A 23585-nucleotide genomic window follows, 5' to 3' on the forward strand; every position below is an offset into this window, starting at 1 on the left:
AGAAAACATAAAATATCATCATAGTGTTTTGATGAATAAATAAATAAAATAAAGATAGACTTTTTTTTTTAAAGGCAACAAATAATCGTTTGAATAATCGTGATTTCAGTTATGACAAAAATAATCGTGATTATTATTTTTTCAATAATCGAGCAGCCCTAGCACAGGTGGACTCCAGGAGAGCTGTAGAAACATCTCAAGGTGCTCCTGAGCTCAGTTTTGAGTGTCAGAGCAAAGATGAGGCTGTGACGTAACAAAATGTGGGGATCGTGTGAATACTTTCTGGATACACTGGACTCTTACTTGAGTACACATTTGGACTGTCTTTACTTCAGTCAAGTCCCTGTACCCCATTTTTCTCATTTCCATATTGAGTTTCGCTTATGAAATCCATTTTACTCCCTTGCAGTTCAGTTTCAAGTTTGTGGAAAGTAAATATTCTGGTGCCTTAAACAAAGACACACATGTAGAAGTGAAAAGCAGTCATCTCAATACTTAGACGAGTCACAAAAACATTTGGAAATACAACTTGAGTGATGAATAACTGAGTGTAAAAGTCTGTTATGTTTTAGATGGGCAGTAAAGAGTACACATACAAAAGATCAGATGAACATAGGAAAGACAGAATATATTTAACTCTTGATACTTGAAACTTAACAAAAATCATATGACTAGAGTAGAAGTAAAAAGTGCAGTGTGCGAATGACAAATACTAAATGTCAAGTGTGCCTGAGTAAATGAATTTAGTTTCTTTTATTGACCCAAATGTTTGCAGATCTGTGCACTTCCTGATGTCGCCAGTAGAGGGCGTCATGAACCGTTAAAAGTGAGTGAGATTTACGCAGAGTTATAAAAACGTTAAAGAGCATTGTGGATATGTCCCAAAATGATCTTTTGAATCTAGACTCAAACATGTAATGTGTGTGATTTAAAGCCACACAGTGTAACATTCCACCCAGTAATCAGAATAAAATCAAGTGTTTATTTTGACATTTATTTGCTTTACTGCGAGCGACTCCCTTTACTCAGACTTGACTTGTAGCTGTGCGGGGAGCGGGACGTCACCAGCTCGTTTCCGTGGAGATTTTGATTACATGTAGCAAAACGCGGTGGGTCCTTTTGCCGGCCTCTTCACGGACATTTTGTGTTTTGAGACGACCGTCTGGAATGTTCCGCAGCGTGGCTTTAAGCGACTGAGACTCTGTCATGAATAGGAATGAAAATGGTCTTTCACACGCGTACATGTACAGGAGACTCGGTGTAAATAAAAGCTCATGGTTTGAAATCTCATGTACAGTAGAACAGACCGAATGATCTGACTGGTTTGAGATTTCTTTTTTTTTCTATGCTTTGAACTTCTCCAGCGAGCCTTAACCTGATTACAAATAAGAATGAGTTGAACAAACTACATCTATTAAGTTACAAGTCCAATTAATGGAACTGGTTGGATTTTCTTGACTTTCAAAGCCGATGTTTGGCCTCAAAACATGTGGCTCCTTCAAAAGGCTGGATCCAGCAGTGGGCGGGTCATGTACACATGACGGTGCACAGGTGTTTGAAACTTGATCTCCATTCATTGGACTTGTGATTATAATACCAGGATGGTTTAGCTCTGTGAAGTTAGGTCTAGCATACTAGGAGGCGTGGCCTAGCGACGGGGGAGGGAAATCATTATTTTTCTGTTGGACAATAAGCATATTCAGCTCACACAAAAGTCTGGGTCATTATGAATGTTTTTAAAGAGCAGATTGTCCACTAGAATGAAAATAAACACACTCGAAGTTAACCTACAGCATTATGGTTAGCATTTTAGTTTTTTATGTATCTACTTTCTCCATGTCTTTATCTGTTGTTAAATAAACCCATAATTCAACATTTGTTGAAGGAATTGTAGAGTAATAATTCCCCCCTCGTCTGTGGCCATGTGGGCGTTCCTGTATTTGTTAGCTTAGCCACTTTTGCGCTAATAAGATTGAACTATGAATTGCAAAACTATGCACATGATAAACCTCTGTGTGGCCTGAGTTCTGCCAAAGCTGTCCATGTTTTGAGCTATACTGTGTAACTTTTCACCCATTAAACAAAATGCAAGCAATTATTTCAACGCAAATGTTTTTATTTGGAGGAAAAGGTGTATTTTTTTGGGTGAGTGTTGAGCAACTAATTTAATTTTGATAGTAGAAGGATTTTCACATGACGTCTTGGGTCATAAGGCATTCAGAATCAGACCATACTGTACCAATGGGACAATCTCATAGTTTTCTACTTTTTTTTCTAAATATTGCCTCTTCATTGGCATGAAAAAGCATTTTCCCAAAGTAATGTGTAGAAAACGCAAAACCTGCCACAAAAAAGACATCCAGAGAGTCATGACGACGTTGATTTGAAATGCTCTCAGATCTCCAGCAAAAACAACAGAGACAGATCATCCTTTGTTTTCACTTTTTTTCTATATTTTATTTGAAATGAAACATTAACATGAACACTTTCAATTGCACTTCTTTTTTACCTGGACAAACATTTGGCCGCAGCGGTGGTATTTATGGTGCTAAGGGAACCCTGACTTTGATAAGACTACTAACCGCTGTCCTGCTGGATATGTTCTGTTGAAATATAGTGAATGAAATCACTGCTTGTATTCAGGACCTTGTCCTTGTCCTGCAGCTGCTCATGCTCTGAGTTCACGGTTCATGTGGTGAAAAAGGGTCGTCCCGCGATGCGCTGCACGCGGTACGTGTTGAGTCCTGGGGAGTCGAAGCCTGGAGACAGGCCCTTCTTATTGAACATGTAAAAGTTAAATAACTGTCTGTCCTGAGTCTCCAGAGACACAGAGGAGCTGTGCACCTTGAGTTTACAGGGGTACGGAGTGTCAAACACCACCCGGAACACCCGCTGGTCCAGGTAGTCCAGCCGGATGCGCAGGTATTTAGCCGGCACCGAGGCATTGACCTGCGGGCCAAACTGCTGCATGACCAGCACCCCCACAGAGTCAGCCTTGATCTCATAGAAGGTCATGTTCCTGTAGGTGAAGAAGCCCAGGTAGGGCAGAGGGTCCGGGGGGCCCCGGAGTGTTCGTGGGGCCTCTCTGAAGGCGTTCTCGATGGCAGGGATGAGGTAGGAGTAGGCCTGCCTCACCAGGTCCTCCGTGGGCCGTACCCCCGCCATGAGCAGCACTAGGCCCAGATTCAGCCGTGGCACCAGGGACAGAGTGGCCGCGTACCCGTCCAGGTCTCCATCCTTCCGCACCACGTCGTACCCCAGCTGTTGGTTGACCTCCCAGGGCGTGCCGGTGGCGTTGGCGAAGTAGCCGGTGTGGCAGCGGAACAGCGGGGTCAGCATGGTGGTCAGGGTGTCCCGCCTCAGCAGACTGGCCCCCGGGACCCCCAGCAGAGCCATGGTGAGCTTAGCCATGTCCGCAGTGGTGGAGTACATCTGTCCCGCTGGGCGGTACCAGCCCAGGTCATACAGGGGGGCGGGCTGACCACTGCTGTACACGCCCACTGCCAGCGGTCGTCCTGACGACGGGCCCCACTGGAAGCTGGTGTCCTCCATGTTGAGCTTCTGCAGGATGTTCTCAGACACCCAGCTCTCAAAGTCCTGCCGGGCCACCCGCTCCCCCAGCACCCGCCCCAGCAGCGAGAAGGCCACGTTACTGTAGTGGCACCTGGAGGCACAGAGGTCAGAGGTCAGGACATTCATGTTCCATCTATTCAGCGCCACATAGTGCTCAAAGCATGCCTTATGCTGCGCTACACAATTTCACCTGGAGCCCACACTAGCCCGTAAATCTGACCCGGACACTGGGGACAGAATCACCATACATCATACATACTCAGAGCTCATTCCCTTCAGTCCCATGAGGTAAAAACAAACCACCAGGCAAGAGGAGTACGACAAAACTTGTATCACATGACAATAGTACAAACATACAACAAACACTCACTTGCTAAACACTAAAGTACAACACATTATTCTACTGTGTATGTACTACATGGTACAGGTTACGACACATTGTTCCATAGCACATTAACGTCTCAACTCAAGCTTCAAACATGAAACTACAGCTGAAATATCACTGGAGTTTGTGCCTCCGCGTATTTAGTCCCTCCTCACGTCGTTTAGTCCATGAAGTCCTTGACTTGTTCTGATTACTTCAGCACTGAAATTGCCTGCACTAAGCATTTGAGCCACTTCAGCAGGAGTGCAGATTGAAACGGTGTCTCTGCTTTAGTGAACAGGACAGGTCTGCAAATGATAATACAAGGCTGAGTCGTCCAAAGGTTTTAAAAGTCAGTTAGGCCCATGAAATCTTTCTTTCAGTGCCATTCAGTCACAAACACATGGATTTACTGCAATAAACTAGGGCTGTATTATATTTTGGTATTCGAAAGCTTGACCGTATTATTGTAATATTTTACTAAACCAAGTAAACACAACTGAACACAGTAAGTAAATTCCACTGAAACCAAAAAACTGGAATAAAACATTGGCATTCAGTTGAAGTAACCAGCCATTTTTGACTCAGCAGTCCCAGGCCTGGGCTCTCACCTGGTCCCGGGGTCAGCCACCAGCACGTCGTCCTGCAGCAGCCGCAGCGCCTCGTCAGTGTCTCCGCCCCACAGCAGATTAGTGGAGCGTAATCTGCGAGGTAAACCTGCCAAAGGATTACACAAGTCCTTTAAACCGGTGATGCTAATGCTGCGAGCAGAAAACATCACACAGTGGAGACGCCGTATACCGGAGAGCTGGCTGGCCATCCTGCGCAGGGTGAGAGCGGCTGGGGGGCCGTTCCCGTTGCTCTTGCTTCCACCACCCAAGGGGTTCTTTATGTTGAACTCTGGCACATACTTGTCCAGAGGGTCATCCAGGGAGCGCAGGGAGCCCTCCTCCCACAGCTTGTACAGCATGAGCGTGGGGAAGATCTTTGACACGCTGGCAATTCTGGAACAAACCACAATGTTACACAGAATTCATTACAAATAATGAACAAGAAAAGCATCGAAAGCAGGAGCTGATAAAAGACTATAGAGACAGTTGTGTTTGTGGTTGTTTCAGCTCAAATAAATGATGCAAATGTAAAAGAAATACTAACATTATTGTTCTGTTTTATGGTTCAGATGATAAATATTTTAGTAGTAACCCTAACCCCAGGTATCGAAAAGAGTATCGTCCAGGAATCGGTATCGTAAACCAAGCATTGAGAAGAAGAAAAAAGTACCCAGGTCATTTTCTTATCCCACGTCTTCACAGAAATGAGTTTATGAACATGTTTCAGGGAGCAAAGCGGAGCTTTACTGCCATGCCCCTGCACTAGCACCACAGCAATGCTAACAATGTATGATCCATAAAAACACTTTAGAATCACATGCACAGAGCTGTGCACAACTGTCGGCTATAGTTTTACTATGTTTGTGATTAAGTGTACAGATGTAACTTGTGTGTGAAGTTGTTCCTCTGCATCTTGGCCAGGACATTCTTGAAAAAGAGATTTTTAATCTCAATGAGTTTTATCCTGGATAAATAAAGGACAATTGATCCCAGCAATAATATATAGTATGTAAGCCATGCTGAAGTGGTCAGCCCCAGGGCAGGTCGGTGGTATTTATAAGTTTTCTGTTAAGTATAACAAACGATCAGGATTGCAGAGTGCAGTGCATTTCAGGGACGTGCACAGATAGAGCCCAGGTGGAGTTCAAGCATTACAATAATCCACACGAGGTTACAAGTGCATAGATGGGTTTTATTTTGGTGAGAGTCCTCAGCTGGACTTGGTGACAGACCGTCCTCCAATCAACAATGGTCTGGTAAATGTACAACAATACAAAGTCTTTCAGCCCATATTACTGAGCCTCAGGTGACAGTCAGGACAATAGGCTAATAAAACAGCAGCAGTTAAGTCTGGCCTAGGTCTGTATCTCAGACTGTGGAGTGGTCAGAGCTCAGAAAAACGCCTTCACTTCATAGACAACTCGGTCCAGATGACCATCTGTTATAGCCTTTAGCTGGAATGAAAAATTCCTGGACAACTAAGAGCTTGCACAAACACCCTCACAGCAGAATGCAGTGTGTGATGGTGTAATGTGTCCTGTTTATCCTCTGCACGTAATCATCTTTATTGTTAGGTGCTTAGGAGACATGATCTCTTTTAATCAAGCTAAGAGCCGAGATCACAAAGGCTTTAGTCCTGCTGGGTCGGAGCCCACTTGCTCATTTCGAAGGAACAGTCTAAGCTGTGTGGTGACCATGTATTACCAGTCCAGAGCAGGATTCCAACCACTAACCCTCCCAGTGATGTAGACTACCACTCTAGTCAAGTGTGAGGTGAGTCCAAATAATAAAGTCTTATTCCAAACCGCTTCTGGGAGAGTTTTATACTTAAAGGGACTAAATAGAGTTTAAAAATGTTAAAAGTAAAATGAGTGTAGAATGAGCTCAGACCTGTTCACCACAACTGCCTCTGAAATCCTGCACTGTCACTCAGAAAGTTTTACTTCGAGTCCGAATATACGAGTGATCGCTGTTATTGTTTACTTCCACAATTTTCGCCGGATGTGTTGGTGAATGGTCGGCAGCAGCTGATGCATACAGGCCTCTAACTCGGTTTTATAAAATGATAGATCTGTTCCAGCGCAAGAGAAGCAATGCACTGTTTATGAACATTGTTTTTGCTGATTATAGGATTTTAATAAAATGTTTATAAAATATGTAAATGTAAAATGCCGACCACGGCCAACGGATGTGACGACATCGTGATCGCTCGTATTGACCTGTCGCAAAACCACGCCCCAAAACGGCTATTGTCCAATCAGACATCCTAGCAACCGTTACAATGAAGCCAGGTCCGTCATGCCACCCTCCCATGCAAAACAATGGGACATAACAGCAATGAACACGGAACTTTTTTTTTTACTGCTAACCACCAAAAACCACCAGACAAAGAAGAAAAAGCAAAATGGTGAAGCATCTGCCTGTGGAGGATGTAAATCAGACACTAGGGACCACAAGAGTGTGTCAGGGGAGTCCAGTTATTTTTATTCCCAAAGCCGAAAACACGACCTGAAGACTGCCTACAATGGATCAAACATGTGGACGGCCTACGCCCAGATAAATGTCTCCAAATAAACAAGCATACGTCTGCTCTAAGCTAAGGCTAGGGCCTCGCCACTCGGCTAACACCTTAGCATGCTAACACCTTAGAATGCTAACACCTTAGCATGCTAACATCTAGCTACTGACAATGGCCGCTGGCTGCCCTGCTTTTTGACCACAAACGTGGGGGCCGCCATTGCTCCGCCGTTGCTGTAGTACCTCCATATCGCCGCTAGGCCCCCATTGAAAAGCATTGGACTTTAGACACGTTAAAAACTACTTTAAATCCTGGTTTCAATTGTTTCAACACTAGACGAGGCTAGATCTTCCTCCTGAGATAACGCTGGGTTAATAACAATATATGAAACCAGGCTGGTTTTCGTAATATGATTTTTTGAAATCTCGTACTTAATGAGGCTCGGACTGTTAGCATTGGAGCAGCGCGAGCTACACGTCACGCAAGGGCCGAGTCTACGGTGAAAATCCCGCCCGTATGTCCTTTTTAGGAACATGCGTCGTCAGAGCTGGGGAGGGGGAGCCTGTAAATCCGCCATGAATTGCCCCACGGCCGTGGTCATTCTGGTAAACGGGGAGGAGTGAGCATAAGACGTCCATTTTTTCTACAGTCTTTGGCTACTGACAGTCACATAACGTTACACAAGCTGACACTGGAGCTGTAACTTTAACTGCGGCGGTGAACTTTTACAAGCCTACAGTCTAGACATATAGGTGACACTGGAAGCGTTTTTCAAAACAGTCTTGTATTATTGTTATTGCTAATGTAACAACATGTTTATGTTCACAGCAATATTTTGCAAAGCTCTCAGAACTTTTACTCTGCTCACAAGCCTCACAATAAACCCAATAGTTCACTTCAGCTGAACTACATGTCTGCAAGATCGTGACGGTTACACTTTGGAAAGTCTTTCATAACATCTGGACCGCATGGACGGCGAGCTCCGTTTATTGTTTCGCATGGATGACCGATCAACCAAACCTTATCTGTACTTCGAGTTCCAGGTGATGCTTAATTGTTTTGGCCATGTTGCAGCAAGCAAACATAAATGTTAGACACATTATATTGTGCACAGTGAGCAAACTTGTTTAGGATAAATTTGTCTGGTTTTCAAGCTAGTTGAAGGCCTAAACAGTAAACCCTAGCAAAAAGCTATTCCTAAATAACTATTAACTTCTTAACCCCCACTTGAACCAAGCACATTTTCTCTAGGCTTTACCCACATCTTAAAGCTTCTTGAAAGACAAGCGTCAAATCAGCGAAGCAAAGCAACAGAAGAGCAACAAAAACGTGCTGGAAAAGCAACTAGAACACAATAAAAAAGCACAGAAATCCAATACAAAAGTAAAAAAGCAATGAAGAAAGGTCCCACTCGGTCAGCGGGTGAGCACAACAGACTTCAAACTTTCCAGTCTTGGACTTAACAATATTTTGAAGGATTTTTTAGAATGATATTTTAATATCTAATTCCAAGCCTGATTTATTTAGCTTTGAACCCAAAAAAACAGGCAGAATTTGAGTTTTTATAGATCTTTTCACTTGTGATTAGTTCATTGAAACCAATGGCCGCTGGCTGCTCTGCTTTATGACCAAGACACTGGGGGCCGCCATTGCTCCGCCATTGCTGTAGTACCTCCATATCGCCACTAGGCCCCCATTGAAAAGCATTGGAGTTTAGACACCTTAAAAACAACTTAAACGCCTGGTTTCAATTTTTTTAACACTAGACTAGGCTAGATATTCCTCCTGAGATAACGCTGGGTTAATCACAATATATGAAACCAGGCTGGTTTTCGTAGTTTAAATTTTTGAAATCTCGTACTTAATGCGGCACGGACAGTCAGCATTGGAGCAGCGCGAGCTACACGTTACGCAAGGGCGGAAAATCCCGCCCTTATGTCCTTTTTAGGAACATGCTTCGTCAGAGCTGGGGAGGGGGAGTCTGTAAATCCGCCATGAATTCCCCCACGACCGTGGTCATTTTGGTAAACGGGGAGGAGTGAGCATAAGACGTCCATTTTTTTTTACAGTCTATGATTGAAACACTATAACAGTAACAGTATATCCTAAATCCCCTCTGAAAAAATCTTAGTTACTAATATGCCAATAAAATAAAACCATACATTTTAATCTGGCTCAATCCATTATTCAGATTTTGTTGCAATTTTGGCAATTTTGGCCAATAATTGTGACCTGCCGCAGTGTCACCTATGTCATAATGGTAAAACTTCAGTGACCTTGGGGGACCTCTAAATGTTGCCCAAATTAGCTACAATTTGGTGTGTAGTTTCATGGAGTCGTAGTGAACCTTTATGGGTGGACTGCATTGCAATATTACAATTTTAAAAATTTCACTGTATAGCCTAAGGCACAAACACTCCCTGATAAAAGTACTGTGTATTTTGTCTGTGTCCTGATAACTGGCTGTAGCTGATTGTCATTGTGGCACCAGTAGGTTTAGCTAGCGTTAGCTAACTTTAGCGCACCGGAGAAATGTTCCTATTTTTAGACATACTAAACACGTCAGAGGAGCACGACTCGTCCACAAGGCGGCGCTGTTGCATTTAAGGAAGAGATCATAAGGTTTCTTTGACTTTGCTGCAGACCAGTCTGTTTGCTGTAGTGTCAATAGTCCTTTATCCTTCGTGGGATAGTTTAATATCTTAATATCTCCCTCTGCTGCAGACTGTGACCCCTTTTGCCTCGATCTGGAGGCGCATTTATTGCTTCAATTAGAGTCACTTACACGAGTCACTTTCGAAGCTGCATCAGAAAGTTTGACGGACATAGCAACAGTAACTAAGTGGGCGGGGCTGACGCTGCAGTTACACATGTGACCTGAGGCGGCAGTAGTGAGTATAAAATGGCTAACTTGCATGTAGCCCCTTTAAGCCATGATTGGTATAAAGTGATTTCAATATCTGTTTGCTATAATGTAGTTACAGTATAGCATCCCAGGCGCTCCCTGAGACACTTTTTCTCTGTTTGAATTGTGGTGGTCAGGTGCGTCAGATGGAATAACTGGTCAGTGTGGTCAGGTAGCAGAGGGCGTACCTGTAGACGGTGTACTCGTTGGGTGGCGGTGAGGAGGGGTCACTGGTGTTGCGTTTGCCGAAGTGAGCGTTCCACAGCACCGAGTCGTTGAGGAGCACCACGGCGGACATGGCTGGGAGTCGGCTGCCGACACGAGAGCGCAACAGCACGTCCATCTGTGGACCGGGTACAGCGAGTGTTACAGACACAGAGCACTTTCTAATATACTGCAAGGACTTTTACAAACTATAGGAACAATGCCCTCTTCTGGCAAACAGTAAATGGGACTTCTACTTCAATACTTCAACAATATATTTCTAAGATTAAACTTTTCTGCATTTAACATCACTTTTAACCAAAGAGACTCTGGGCCTGGGAGTAAGAAAATATTTAAAATAGACGTTATTTTAAATAGTTCATCTAATCATGTGCGCCCCCTCCCCTCTCGTCTCCGCCACTCAGCTGTGGACAGTGGGCGGAGCTAACAGGCACCGCTCTGACTCTGATTAAATAGAGAACGAGAATCATACCCACAGAGGCTTTTTTTTGTTTTAAGGGCTTCACGTCAGTTTTCCAGATGGAATGTACTGTATGTGTGACCATGGAGATGGTTCCATAAGCAGTGAGGACCTGAAACCCTAAACAACATTTGATCCGAGAGCATCCTAGAGGCCACCGGGATCGACCAGTGACCTCCCATTCAGCCACTGGGTCACTGAACATGCATAAAAGCTTCATAATGTACCTTTAATACGTTACGTCAAACTGAAGCCCCAAGCACTCAATCATACACAATCTATTAGATTTGTCAAACATTTAAACTTACAGACTGTCACTTTAAAGTGCATATGACACATTCGACACATTTTAGTTAAAACATGCTGTAGCTAACACAATTCTATTTAAGATTAAAGATGTTCCCCAGTTTTCTTTAGTTTGCCCATTTAGTGAGGTTTATAGTTTTACTTCCTTATTGGACACTGACAGGAAGTGACACAGATAGAGGCCAACAATTTGAAACTGTTGCCGTGCCAACCATGTTATGTCAATGGGAAATGAGTCAAACTGCTCTGGAACTTTACCTCTATCTATGTCACTTCCTGTCAGCAGCTTAAACATGCAAACAGAAATAACTTCCCGACATTTCTTCTTTAAACTTGCTGCTTCACTGAAATAAAATTTATATATTAAATAGAATATTTTTGACTTAGCTACAACAGATAAATAAGTCATATTTTCAAAAGCCAAATGACCCAGCAGAGCACAGACCTTCTCCAGGGCCACTCTCAGGGAGGTGATGGGATGGGTGAGGGGCACCGGCTCCGGGAAGCGGGGGCACATCTCCACGGGCTCCGGCCTCTTCAGCACCACCACTGCACGGGACAGGGACGACAGTCAGACAAAAAACATTCCCCAAATAGTGAACTTTTCCATCTGTTTTGTAACCAGTCGCCCCGGTTTGTTTCACTCGTCTGCTTCTCACCAGCTCAAAGCACAGCCCCACCTGCTGATGTCATGAGGTGGTTCAACTCTGTGTTTTTAAAGTGTAAAGCAGCTTCACCAGACTCATTCTAGCCATTTCCCTAATGTGATCCTGGCTAATGCCTTCAAAACTATTGATTTCAGTTCCTCTCAGTACCAACATTGTTAGTTTTATTTCAATCTTATATACATTTTAAGGTCTCCATTCTTCACCTGCGCCACTAGCAGGAAACTAAAGCGTAGAAAACCAAATCTACACAACAAGTTTTATTATTACAATTTCCAATATATATTTTTCTTTCATGTTGGTTCCCACATAGATCTTGTCAATCACTGGAGATGTGGGTGGAGACATTGGTGGCCAAGACCCCCGAAACGTCTGACAGGCTATAAAAGTTCATCCTGACTAGGAGTGCTGTCCTTTGTTTCATTTATACATTATCACTAGGAATTAGCACCCAGTCAGAGAATACGTTGTGAGTTGAGCGCGTTTTTGCCCGTCATTTATTCATTATTACAATTTCCACCATAGATTTATGTAATTTGTGGTTGCTATATAAACTTAAAGGAACAGGCCACCATTTTAACATGCTGAGATATGTTCTTACCTGAGCTTAGATGAGTTGATGCGTACCTGTCTGGTCTTTGTGTGTCCCGTCAGTCAAGCAAAATGACCAAAGATGTTGTTTGCATTTGGGCACTCCCAATGTTTTCCTATAGCTCCAAACGGGGGAGAACCACACTCTTCCACAAGCACAAAGACCAGACAGGTACATATCAACTCATCTAAGCTCAGGCAAGAACATATCTCAGTATGTTTGTTAGAGAAGCAACAATGGTGTTGGAGAGGATGGATGAACAGGCAGCAGTCTGGATGTCTTTTACAGGAGAAGTTTATTTACCATCGGTGCGGGACCCGGTACATGAACTCGAGACATTGAGCCAGTCCTACCATTCAAGTCTGTCTGTGCTTCCACAGAAGAGGGATAAATACTCTCTCAGAGCGTCAGACTGATACACAAGCAAACATTCAGTGGCTGAGAGTCTGAGCTCCACAGTCAAGGCTGTGACAGAGACAGTACGACTGTACAGCCTGACCCAGTATGATAAATAGTGATTTAATGTTATCCTCTAACAATGTTAAAACGGTGGCCTGTTCCTTTAATCAGATTACACAGGTTTTTTGTTTGCAAAAAAAAAGAAGTAAAGTCATCAAGTGAACGTAAGGCAAACTGAGGATTATTCCTGAGCTTCAGACAAGGATCCACAAGAAAGTTCTGATCCAAAGACCTCAGCCTCCGAGGGTGGGTATAGGAACATAACATGTCTCTGATGTAGGCTTTGAAAGTCAGCACCAGGATTTTAAAATGGAAACGAAAAGTGACTGGGAGTCTTGAGATTGGGGTTATGAGCCGTACAGTTGGTGGGGGGGCAAACGTGCTGGTGTTTTGATCACGTTTCTGCCGCGTGTAGAGCCCTGCACGGCGCTCTTCAATCCCAGAGCCTGCGGTGTGTTCTCTTTCTTTCGGGACACGGCCCATTTTTAACTCACAGTGGATTATGTCAATGTCAATGTCAATTTTATTTATTAAGTAAGGGATAATGTATAGAACGCTGGTCATTATCGGGAAAATAAGCACCGACAGGGCGAACCGGACCGGTCTTGTTTCGCCCTGAAGGTGCTTATTTTCCCGATAATGACCAGCGTTCTATACATTATCCCGCTTATTATACGGCCATTTGCCAACTGAACACACACAACATAAACGTCGTACACTTTTATGAAGGTCGAAAGGTTTATTTAATGACTTCCGCGACAAATAGTTCCCAAAAGTTTGCGCGTTGCTCGGCAACGTTTGGCTAGGCTAGAAGCAGCAAGGCTAGTAGCTAGCCTAGCTACTTAGTTGAAGGTGCAGTTGGAGAGGAGGAATAGTGGTGAATCTCTTGGTAAGTTGAAAGTCAGACTCACGCTAACTTCACGAGCAATTCCCCCAACTTCTCTCGCAGTGACGGGGACAGAGATAGTGTCCGCTACTACGTACGCGCGGAGTGATATGAAAGCACGAACTCCGTTGCCATTGGCAGCGGTCATTATTTTTTTCAGAGGTCCTTTATCAGAAAATAATGACCGGTAGAACGTTGGGAAATCCCATTCAAATCAACGGAGCGTTCTACTTACGTTGTGAAGAGCCGTATAATAAGCACATTTAAAAAACACCTCAGGCAACCAAAGTGCTGTACAAGAACAGTAACAATATCTACAATAAACACAATAAAACTTTAAACATGTAATATACAAAGGCACAAACTGTGTCTGGTCCACATGGAACCGAAGGCCAAAGCAAAAAGGTGAGTTTTTCATTTGGTTTTAAACTCCTCTACAGACTGAGCCGAGCGCACATGTAGAGGAGGCTGTTCCAAAGTTTAGGGGCCACTGAGAAGGCTCGGTCACCTCTGGACACACGCTTGGATTTAGGAACAGACAGAAGGAGCTGGTCTGCAGACCTCAGAGCTCTGGAGAGACAGTAGAGCTGCAGCAGTTCTGACAGATACTTAGGTGCCAGCAAATTTAGGCATTCAAAAACAATCAGCAGAATTTTTTTACTGATTCGAAAGGGAACTGGTAGCCAATGTAAAGCGGACAGAATGGGAGTAATGTGCTCCCATTTTCTTGTGCATTTTGGACTCCCTGCAGGCGCAGGCTTCAGGTCCAGCCCTGTGTAAAGGGAGTTACAATAATCCAACCTTGAAGTGATGAAGGTGTGGATCGCTTTCTCTAAATTCTCTAAAGGCAAGTAGGCCTTCAGTCTCAATTGGAAGTAGCTGGCTTTTACAACAGATCCATTGTGTTTTTCAAATTTGAAACCAGTATCAAAAGTCCGCCCCACTGTTAAAGGAAACAAGAGGCCCAATAACACTGTCAGTATTTAGGTTTGACAGGGGGTTACAGCCTGCGAATACAGCTACCTCTGTTTTGGCTTTGTTCAAAGACAGGAAATTTGAATTTAGCCAAGACTGGACGTCACTCAGGCAGTTTGTCAAGGTCAAGGACGTTTTACTGGAATAAAGTTTGTTGTCTGTCCTGTAAATGATGCAGCCTCAGTGCTGAAGGAAGTACATGAGGCAGCACGAGCGGCGTTAATGTAAAGATGAGCAGAGAAAAGGGGAACACGCCTCAGTCATGCCTTGGCCACGGGAGCACAGGAGCACCAGTTGTTTGAACGCAAGATGTCACTCTCCTCTGCGGTAACGCTGTTGTTGCGCCAGATAAAGATAGAGCTTTCTAAAGCCCAAATACTGCTGGATCCCCGGAATGGCATCATCACCAGCACCTCAATTTTGGATTTAGTTGCTAGGAATCAAGTTGCTGGGAATTTGAATCCCAGAGGTCTTAACAGAGCAGCAAATGAATGTTAGGAAACATTGTCAAAACTCTGGATATTTTTTCCTAAGGGGAGGACATAGAGTAAAAACAAAATCAGGCCCTGGGGGCCCTGGGGTACCCACACAACAAATCAGCAACGTTAGACAGGATCTGGTTTGCCGAGGAGAATCACGCCAAGACTGTTCCTCAACAAGCTTCTGTAATGTTACATATTTTGGCCAGGCAGTGTACATGAAACTAAAATGATAGAAAACGTGAAAACCTGTTTTTCTTGCCCTCACCCCAAGGACCCCCATATGCTCCAAGTGTCTGCAGTGCTCTTTCTTCTCCTCCTGCTGCTGCCGCTTAACAAGTGCTAATCCTGTTTTACTATTTCCTCTCTAATCCCAGCCCGCGTTACATCACCTGGCTTCAGTTTGGGTATCCGGTACTGCCAAATAAAGCCGAACGTCATGAGCACCGAGACCAGGAAGAAGAAGACGGTCCCCACCACGGACAGCTGCATCTTCATCGCCAGAACTCTGTGACGAACGAGCAAAAATGAGGTTTAGGAGATACATTTCACAGGTCGCTTTCACGAGAGATCACAACACCCTCATGTTGACACTCAGTTGGCTTCTATTGCCGTGCTGTGACACGACTGGCATACCCACAGTTGAATATTAAGGCGGAGGACAATGTTCCATGGTAGAGTTTGCCTTCGAACTATGAAAATACAGACGTTAGGACCTGGTTTATGGTTCATATCTCTGGAATCACTGGGTCTGTCCACTATATGAGTCTAGTTTCTCCCACACCTTACTTTGGGCTTAAATTGTCAGGTTCGGCCCTTGGTCTTTTTAAAATGAAGAAAACTGTCCCTCCACTAACAAAACATGCCTCCCCCTGACGTCGTGTGCAGCAGATAGTCGGGTGGTAAAGGCTGCTGCACGTGTGGCAGAACACTGCTTGGTCCTCAGTGTATGACCTGGTTCTGCAGATGGGCCTGACTGAAGGGAGGGAGTGGAGAGAGAGTTCAGTAACTCTAAAAATCCAAATCCAAAGGTAGAAGCCGGAGTTTTGGATGATCGGGTGAACCCATCAGATCTGATTGGGTTGACCGTGTAAACCAAGCCAAGGTATCGACCTGAGCCATGTGTCGACTCACCACAGTCGCTCTCCGATGTTCACCGTGGTTGGCTCATCTCGGCCCAGACCGGACCTGTTGCTGTGGTCCTGGTTTGCGAAGGTCCCTGGCTCTTGGACTGGTCTTGGGATAGCCCTGAGAGAGTCGAGACGTTGGTCAGGTTTGGTCCTGAGATATTCCTTGGACAGTTCCTGGTAAGATCTTGGAACAGTCCTGGGATGCTTCTGGTCTGGAATGGTTTGGTGTTTGAGATGGTCCAGCACGGTTTGGTCCTGGGAAAGCCCTTAATCCCGGTGTGGTCCTGGGACAGTGCTGGTCTGCATGTGGTCAGCAGAGCTCCTACTACTGCACTTAATCCAGGTCTGACCACGCCCACTGCCAGCTCATAATCTCATCCAGCAAGTGCCTTCACGAGGACCTTCTCCTGTCACAGAGCCGGGCGGACCTTTCCACCCGCTCCAGGTTCAGACTGACTGCAACTCACTGACTGCACTCACAATGGTGGAGGAAGTACTGACTTAAGTAAAAGTACAGATACAGGAGCTACAAAGTAACTTCATGTAAAAAAAAAAAAGAATTTCAAATTCTATTTAAGTCAAAGTGTAAAAATGTTCATTTTCACACAAATGTTAACTATTTCTATTGATACAATTATTTTCCAAAATGTAAAGACACTTATTTCATATAGTTTCGCTTCAATATTCTGTTCAATCTGTTCAAACAGAGATGGATCACGTATTCTTACTGAAATTCCCGCCGTCACACGTCCTTAAAGGTAGTGATGGGATTTACGGCTCTTCTCCGGGAGCCCAGTCTTTGGGATCCGTTCATTTGAAAGAGCCATTCAAAAGACTGGCTCTTTTTAATATAACATTTGAATAACGCCAGCCAGAAAACTCAACAATATTTGACACAATCAACCAAACATACTTTTTTGATGTAAATAATCACAATGTACTTACAGTATATTCACAGTGAAAGACACACACTAAGTGACACACAATCGTGAAGTGAAATGAAATTTATACATGATTTTGAACTTTTTTTTATGAATAAAATCTGAAAAGTGGGGTTTGCAAAAGCATCTCTTTGTTCAAGCTCTGGCCTGGAGCATTACATTAAATATAATGTAGTGAAAAGTTTGGTTTTGATCTGTAGAACCAAGGAGGATAAAAATACACCATTTCCTGATCTTTATTTGTCTAATGTAACACTTTATGTCACAAACAAAATAAAATATCTTGGGCATATACTGACAGAGGACTTGTCTGATGATGCCGACATAAACAGACCATGTAGAGCGTTGTCGGCCCAGGCGAAACACGCTGGCAAAGTCAATTTGTTTTTTGAAGTGAAAATAATGTTGTTGAGATCATACTGTACACCTGTGTACACAGAAGAAGAGGAAGATCTTTATTTATATAGCGCCTTTCACAGACATGGTCACAAAGCGCTTTACATGAGACAGTTGTACATTCACTCCATACTCGGTGGTGGTAAACTACGTTTGTAGCTTCAGTTCCCCTGGGGGAGACTGACAGAAGCGCTTTCGCGACTACACACGTCTGCGCCAACGGACCCTCTGACCACCACCATACATTCACTCACACACATCATTCATCCTGGCCTATTGTGCATGTTTTTAGTGGTAGGGGAAACCTGAGTACCCAGAGGAAACCTACGCAGACACGGGGAGAACAGTGCAGTGAAGCGAGAGCACTAACCGCTGCGCTACCGTGCCGCAGCGCACCTGTTCTGGTCGAACTACAAAAAAGGAACTTTGCAAAGGCTGCAGGTGACCTATAATGACCTCTGCATTAGCTTCTCAGGAGGCCGACATGGACCAGTGTGAGTGAGATGTTTGTCACTGCTGGAATAAACACGCTGCAGCCACACTGCGGATGCTTATGTACATGTTTAGATGCCGTTTGAATAAGTCTGTAAATACAGTCATTGATTCAATGGTTGATGTCGCCTGTAGTCACATTCACTATCAGAGAATGTGGAGGTACTGGTAAAGTCTTTTTAAAGTGACTGTGTATTTTTGGTGTTGTTTGTTTGTGATGTCACTCTGTCTCTTTGGACCTCGAGTCCGTAATAAAGTTGAATTGAAATGGAAACATCTGTGCCCATTTCCTTTTAGTGCAACCAGCTGCCTTAACTAAACCGAGTCTACCTGTGTGTTTCTAATGTCCGTTCAAATACAGCTGCTCTGTGATGGTCTCAGAGGTCTGTTAAAGACTATTGTGGAGCAGAAGCATCATGAAGTCCAACAACACACCAGGCAGGTCCACGATAAAGTTATTGAGAAGTATAAAGCTGGGTTAGGTTATAAAAAGCTTTACAAAGCTTTGAACATCTTTCAAAGTACAGTTAAATACACCATCCAGGAATGGAAAGAGTCTGACATCACTGCAAACCTACCAAGACCCGGCCGTCCTCCTAAACTTACTGACCGAACAAGGACAGCACTGACCACAGCTGTTACCAAGAAGCCTGTGATGACCCTGGATGAACAGCAGAGAGCTACAGCTCAGGTGGGGGAAACTGTCCACAGGACAAATATTAGTCGTACACTGCACACATCTGACCTCATGACAGTGGCATTTTTAAAAGAAAACCATAAGAAATCCTGCTTTCTGTTTGCCAGAAGCCACATATTATTCCATAGTGTATCTAATCCATAGGTACAAGTTATTAAGTTGTTACAGAGCACATTACATTGTACTAATTATAATTAGGTACAATGCATCAAGGGTAAAATAAAGTGTTTCCCGAAATACAAATGTGTTTGTGCTGCACATAAAACTGGTGCTGCTTTTATTATTTAGTTATTATTTAGTTTAGTTTAGTTTTGTTTATTTTTGTTGTTGTATAAGACATAATGATGAAAAGAACAAACAAGAAACAGCCCAGGTACAGAAGGACTTTAAGGAAAGATGTTCTAATCAAACATGCCAGTGAACCAAGTTCTTTAATGTGTTTTAAAAATATGACAACTGTTGATAATATCTTATTGTCTTTTTGCTCCTTTTCAGTCATTATATTTGCTGAACTCTGATGCATTTGTCTTTTCAATAACAAAATGAAATGTTTTGATGATGAAATGGAAACTGTGTCTACTCCAGGTCAGAAACTGGAGGAGCCGCTGGAGTTTTCAGACTTCATTATTGTGATGGTTCTGATCAGAACAGTTTTACAGTCAGAGGAGTTTTGTCCCCTTGTGTTTGTCCTTTGTCTCTGTCAGCCCTGGTTTCTTTGAGTCTTTGTTCCTTCAGTTCTTGTCTCTGTATCATGTTGTTGTTTTGGATTTGTTGAGTTTTAAACATCATCCATGACACTGAGGTCACAGAGAGCTCACTGGGAAAATACATGTCATAATCAAATAAAAGTCATCATATCAGAGTCTGGTCCCACATCTGACTCACCTGCTTATACAGAGAGGGGACGGCTTCAGAGTGGACACAGATGTTTGTGACCATCCTGTGATGTAGCCTAAGCCCGGGACATCATGGTGCTTCATAATAATAATAATGTACTCATTCAATTTTATTATTATTTTACAGCTAGAATGACATAAGAAACATGTAGCAATGACTGCAGGTTATATACTGATTTAAAGTACTACATTTAAGCAAATACATGTCATTTTGTTTTAATATACTGTATATATTTTCCCAATGCATTTTGTTTGGCAGACAGGCTTTGGAAAAAGGTAGTTCTACGTTATGGCCATCAGCGGGTCGTCTCATGATCGGAAGGTTGTGGAAGGTAGGGTTGTGCCGATGGATGAGCAACATCACGATGGAGAGCCACCATCGTGATGTCCCTCTCTCTCTCTGTCTCTGTCTCTGTCTCTGTCTCTGTCTCTCTCTCTCTCTCTCTCTCTGCAGCTCCTGGTTTTACTTTGCTTTGCTTCGGACGGAAACTTGAACCATTTTAAATTGACGAGATGGCTCTCACATCGGAGCTAGCAGAGCGTGCATGGGTGTGGATTATTCTGACGAAGAACCGAGAGAGGAAGGAGAGAGGAGAGAAAGAGGCGGTGCAGGAGGTACGAGGCTTCAAAAATGTAGCTACGACGCAAACTTCTAATTATTGTCCCGTTCACCCACTGTTTCTTAACATTACGTTAAAATTGAGCAAATGCAAATAATACGCTCCGATTTATTTGTATTAATGTGATAAGAGCCTTGGTATTGAGGAGGAGTTCACGCTCTGAATAAGTCGTTCTCTCCTCAGACTTTACGCACGAGTTTTAACACATTTCTTTTGCAAAAGTCGTGTTCCGTGACTCTGTTCAGATCATGTTTGTTTAGATCCATTTATCCTGCACTCTCACATTTTCCTAACATACATAGTAATATGCAGCATATATATAGGCTATGGAAATGTCTTTAAAAAAAATGCTTATATTGAGAAATGGACGATTTCATCGTCCATCACGATGGTTCACTGTAAACATCGTCAATGGCCAATTAAGGGGACATCGCCCAACCCTAGTGGAAGGGGTTCGAATCCCACTTTCTGAATGTACACACTGTTGTCGTGTCCTTGGGCAAGACACCGTCCTTGCCTTTAGTGTCTGCGTACACTGGTGTCTGAATACAATCGCTCCAAAAAACACGTTGCTACATCACAATGTGTTCTCTCTTTTTCTTCCTCAACAAATGTACTTAAATCATTAGTATGAATATGATTAAATAAAGTCCGGTCCCTGCTGGGCCGGAGGTAAAAATACTTTTTGTTATTTCCACAATGCTTTGTAATTAGATGCACAGTGTTTCCCCCGAAATGTCTGACTTTAAAATATACTAAAGGAGGACAACAACAACATGTGTTCCACAACAACAAAAAGTCAGGTATAGTGACTTTAAGTACATGAACTACAATAACTTTTTAATAAACTACTTGTAAAGTAGTTATATCATATTTTTCAAACTGCTACGCTGAGTTATCAGACTTTTACACTCAAACAGTTACTCAGAACTGGCCGATAAAAGCAGTACTTTTCACATACTTTTCAACTACTTCTTATATAATAATTCTTCAGATGATTATGTTGTACTACTACTTCAGAAAAAATGGTTTAAAGTAACTGAATACAACTAATATATGACTTTAACAACGAACTCCGTCAGTCACACTTATGAACTTGGCTCAGGGGAAATCCCTGTTGTGAGCTTTTACTGCCACCTACTGGACGTAGATGAGAAATACACCTGTCCTTTTCTGTGTCACTCAGGATGTGGTAATTAAAGGCAAATTATTAAAAGAAGTCATTTGTAAAGATGACTTAAAGATGATTTCTACACCAAGTAGTTCACAGCGCTTTACAGAACAAAAACAATGTGCCATAAAAGCTCATGAAATAAATTAAAATACATAAAATAATCGCTTTTCACACTTGAAAATCACAAAGAGTTTTACAGTAACACGAGTGAAACAAAACAACCTCATCACAGACACAAAAAAGACACAACAAACCTGAACATCGAGAAGGAAACTCTACCTGAGGTTCTCTGTGTTTAGTCCTGACTCTGGGACAGACCTCTCTCTGAGGTTCTCTCTGTGTTTAGTCCTGACTCTGGGACAGACCTCTCCCTGAGGTTCTCTGTGTTTAGTCCTGACTCTGGGACAGACCTCTCTCTGAGGTTCTCTGTGTTTAGTCCTGACTCTGGGACAGACCTCTCCCTGAGGTTCTCTGTGTTTAGTCCTGACTCTGGGACAGACCTCTCTCTGAGGTTCTCTGTGTTTAGTCCTGACTCTGGGACAGACCTCTCCCTGAGGTTCAGACTTCAGATAGCTCATGTGGCTGTAACAATACTACAGGAATGTGCTTTGGTGCTGTAGAACATAAACAATCAGGGCTGTTCTAAAGTCTGTTCTCTGAGCGACTGAAGCCAGTGCAGAGACCGGAGCACTGGACTAATATGGTGCTATTTATTGGTTCTAGTCATGACTGGAGTCATGACCTTGATTACGTTTCTCTAAATCTGGTTTAGACGCAGTCATCATCATCATTCTTTATTCAGACTCTAGGTCCAACACATATAGTACATACAAACATACAACCACCCAAAGACAAAATTCACATTAAAAAAAAATACATACAAGATTATAAAAGACTTTAATACCAATGTTTCCATAGAGGAGACTGGTACTGTGCATCACAGGACCTGGGGTTCACCAGAGCCACCAAAGAGTTCACAGTGTCGTTGAAGTGACAAAAGAATTTAAAATACAACATTCTCCTCAGTGCCTGAAAGCTGTTGACACGAGCCTGGCAGAGCAGCAGACCTGGGCTTGTTTAACAGCGTCCTGAAAGCATCATTATCTGACACTTTGAGCTTCTGTAGCGTTTTTATATTTACACCACAGAGGAGCGGTGCAGAGGTGTGATTCATTTCACACTGTCAGAGCACATGTGACATTTATTCATCATATCATCATCATCACACAGGCGCTCTGTAATGAAGTGACCCAAGTATTTTGTCCTGTTGCACTGTATGTAGTGATGGGACAATAATGAATTTTTCGGGCAATTTTCTTGGCCAAAATAATTGCAATTAATGATCTTATCATGATATTTGCTAATGGTTCAAAATTGTACTGAAAGTGCGCTTGGGTAAAGGAATATTCCTGTTCATTGTCAAATTTCATATTAAGTGTGACCTACATAAAGTATTTCAACAAATTCAACTGAAAACTCAAAACAGTTTTCTTTTTTTTTGTAGTATTACTACAAAAAAAGTACTTAAGTACTTACTTAGTAAGTACTTATTTACTTAGTAAGTATAGAGCAAAAACATGCTGTTCTTTTCATGGCTGCAGTTGGGAGTGAATGAGGCAGCCCTTTATGAACCAATAAGAACCACTTAACATTCACAAATAATTTGAGGCTGGGTCGTGTCAGCAGCACGTTGGTATAATTATTCAACCCAGTCGCACCAAATGCGTACCTATTACACGATAATACATTTCAGAATATTCACGTTAATGTAATTCAAAGCCAGTGCCCTTCGGGCCAAATCGGAATAGTCCGAAGTCTCACGAAGGTTTCCCCACACTATTTTCCCACAAAAACCGTCTTAAAATGAAGGCGTTGTTTTTTTAATTCAAATATTTATTCAGTTTTGTCTTTTATAACAAACAAACACACAAACAAACAAAAAAAACAAAAAAAACAGTGAGGTACATTATTAATTTTGGTGACACTCCACCCCACCTCCGACACACCGCACCCAACCAAACCCAGCCAGGCGCAATGTATCAAGGCAGTGCAGAACAAAGCGACATCCTAATCTTTGTAATCAGCTGATGTCCAAATTATATTGTAGACATGTAGGTGCAGAAATTGTCCCATTGTTCCTTCATGGTTTCATTCGTACAGTGAAGTCTTCCCAGCATCTTTTCGCACGCAACATTTTCAGTCATTCTTTCTTTCCACATTC

The 23585-nt window shown here is 43.0% G+C and overlaps 1 protein-coding gene across 1 annotated transcript; it reads right to left on the minus strand.

The window, feature by feature from the left end:
• Window positions 1-2688: 2688 nt before the first annotated feature.
• On the minus strand, window positions 2689-15516 carry LOC306964125 (putative beta-lactamase-like 1; the record flags this gene model as incomplete). The annotated part of the gene is made up of 6 exons (XM_079558034.1): window positions 2689-3664; window positions 4549-4654; window positions 4739-4941; window positions 10160-10314; window positions 11408-11511; window positions 15411-15516. The coding sequence occupies 6 exons, from the start codon at window positions 15514-15516 to the stop codon at window positions 2689-2691; spliced, it is 1650 nt and encodes a 549-aa protein (XP_079414160.1).
• Between the last annotated feature and the right edge of the window lie 8069 nt (window positions 15517-23585).

The sequence above is a fragment of the Gobius niger genome, assembly GCF_951799975.1.
Source record: "Gobius niger genome assembly, chromosome: 6".
NCBI classification, from domain to species: Eukaryota; Metazoa; Chordata; class Actinopteri; order Gobiiformes; family Gobiidae; genus Gobius; species Gobius niger.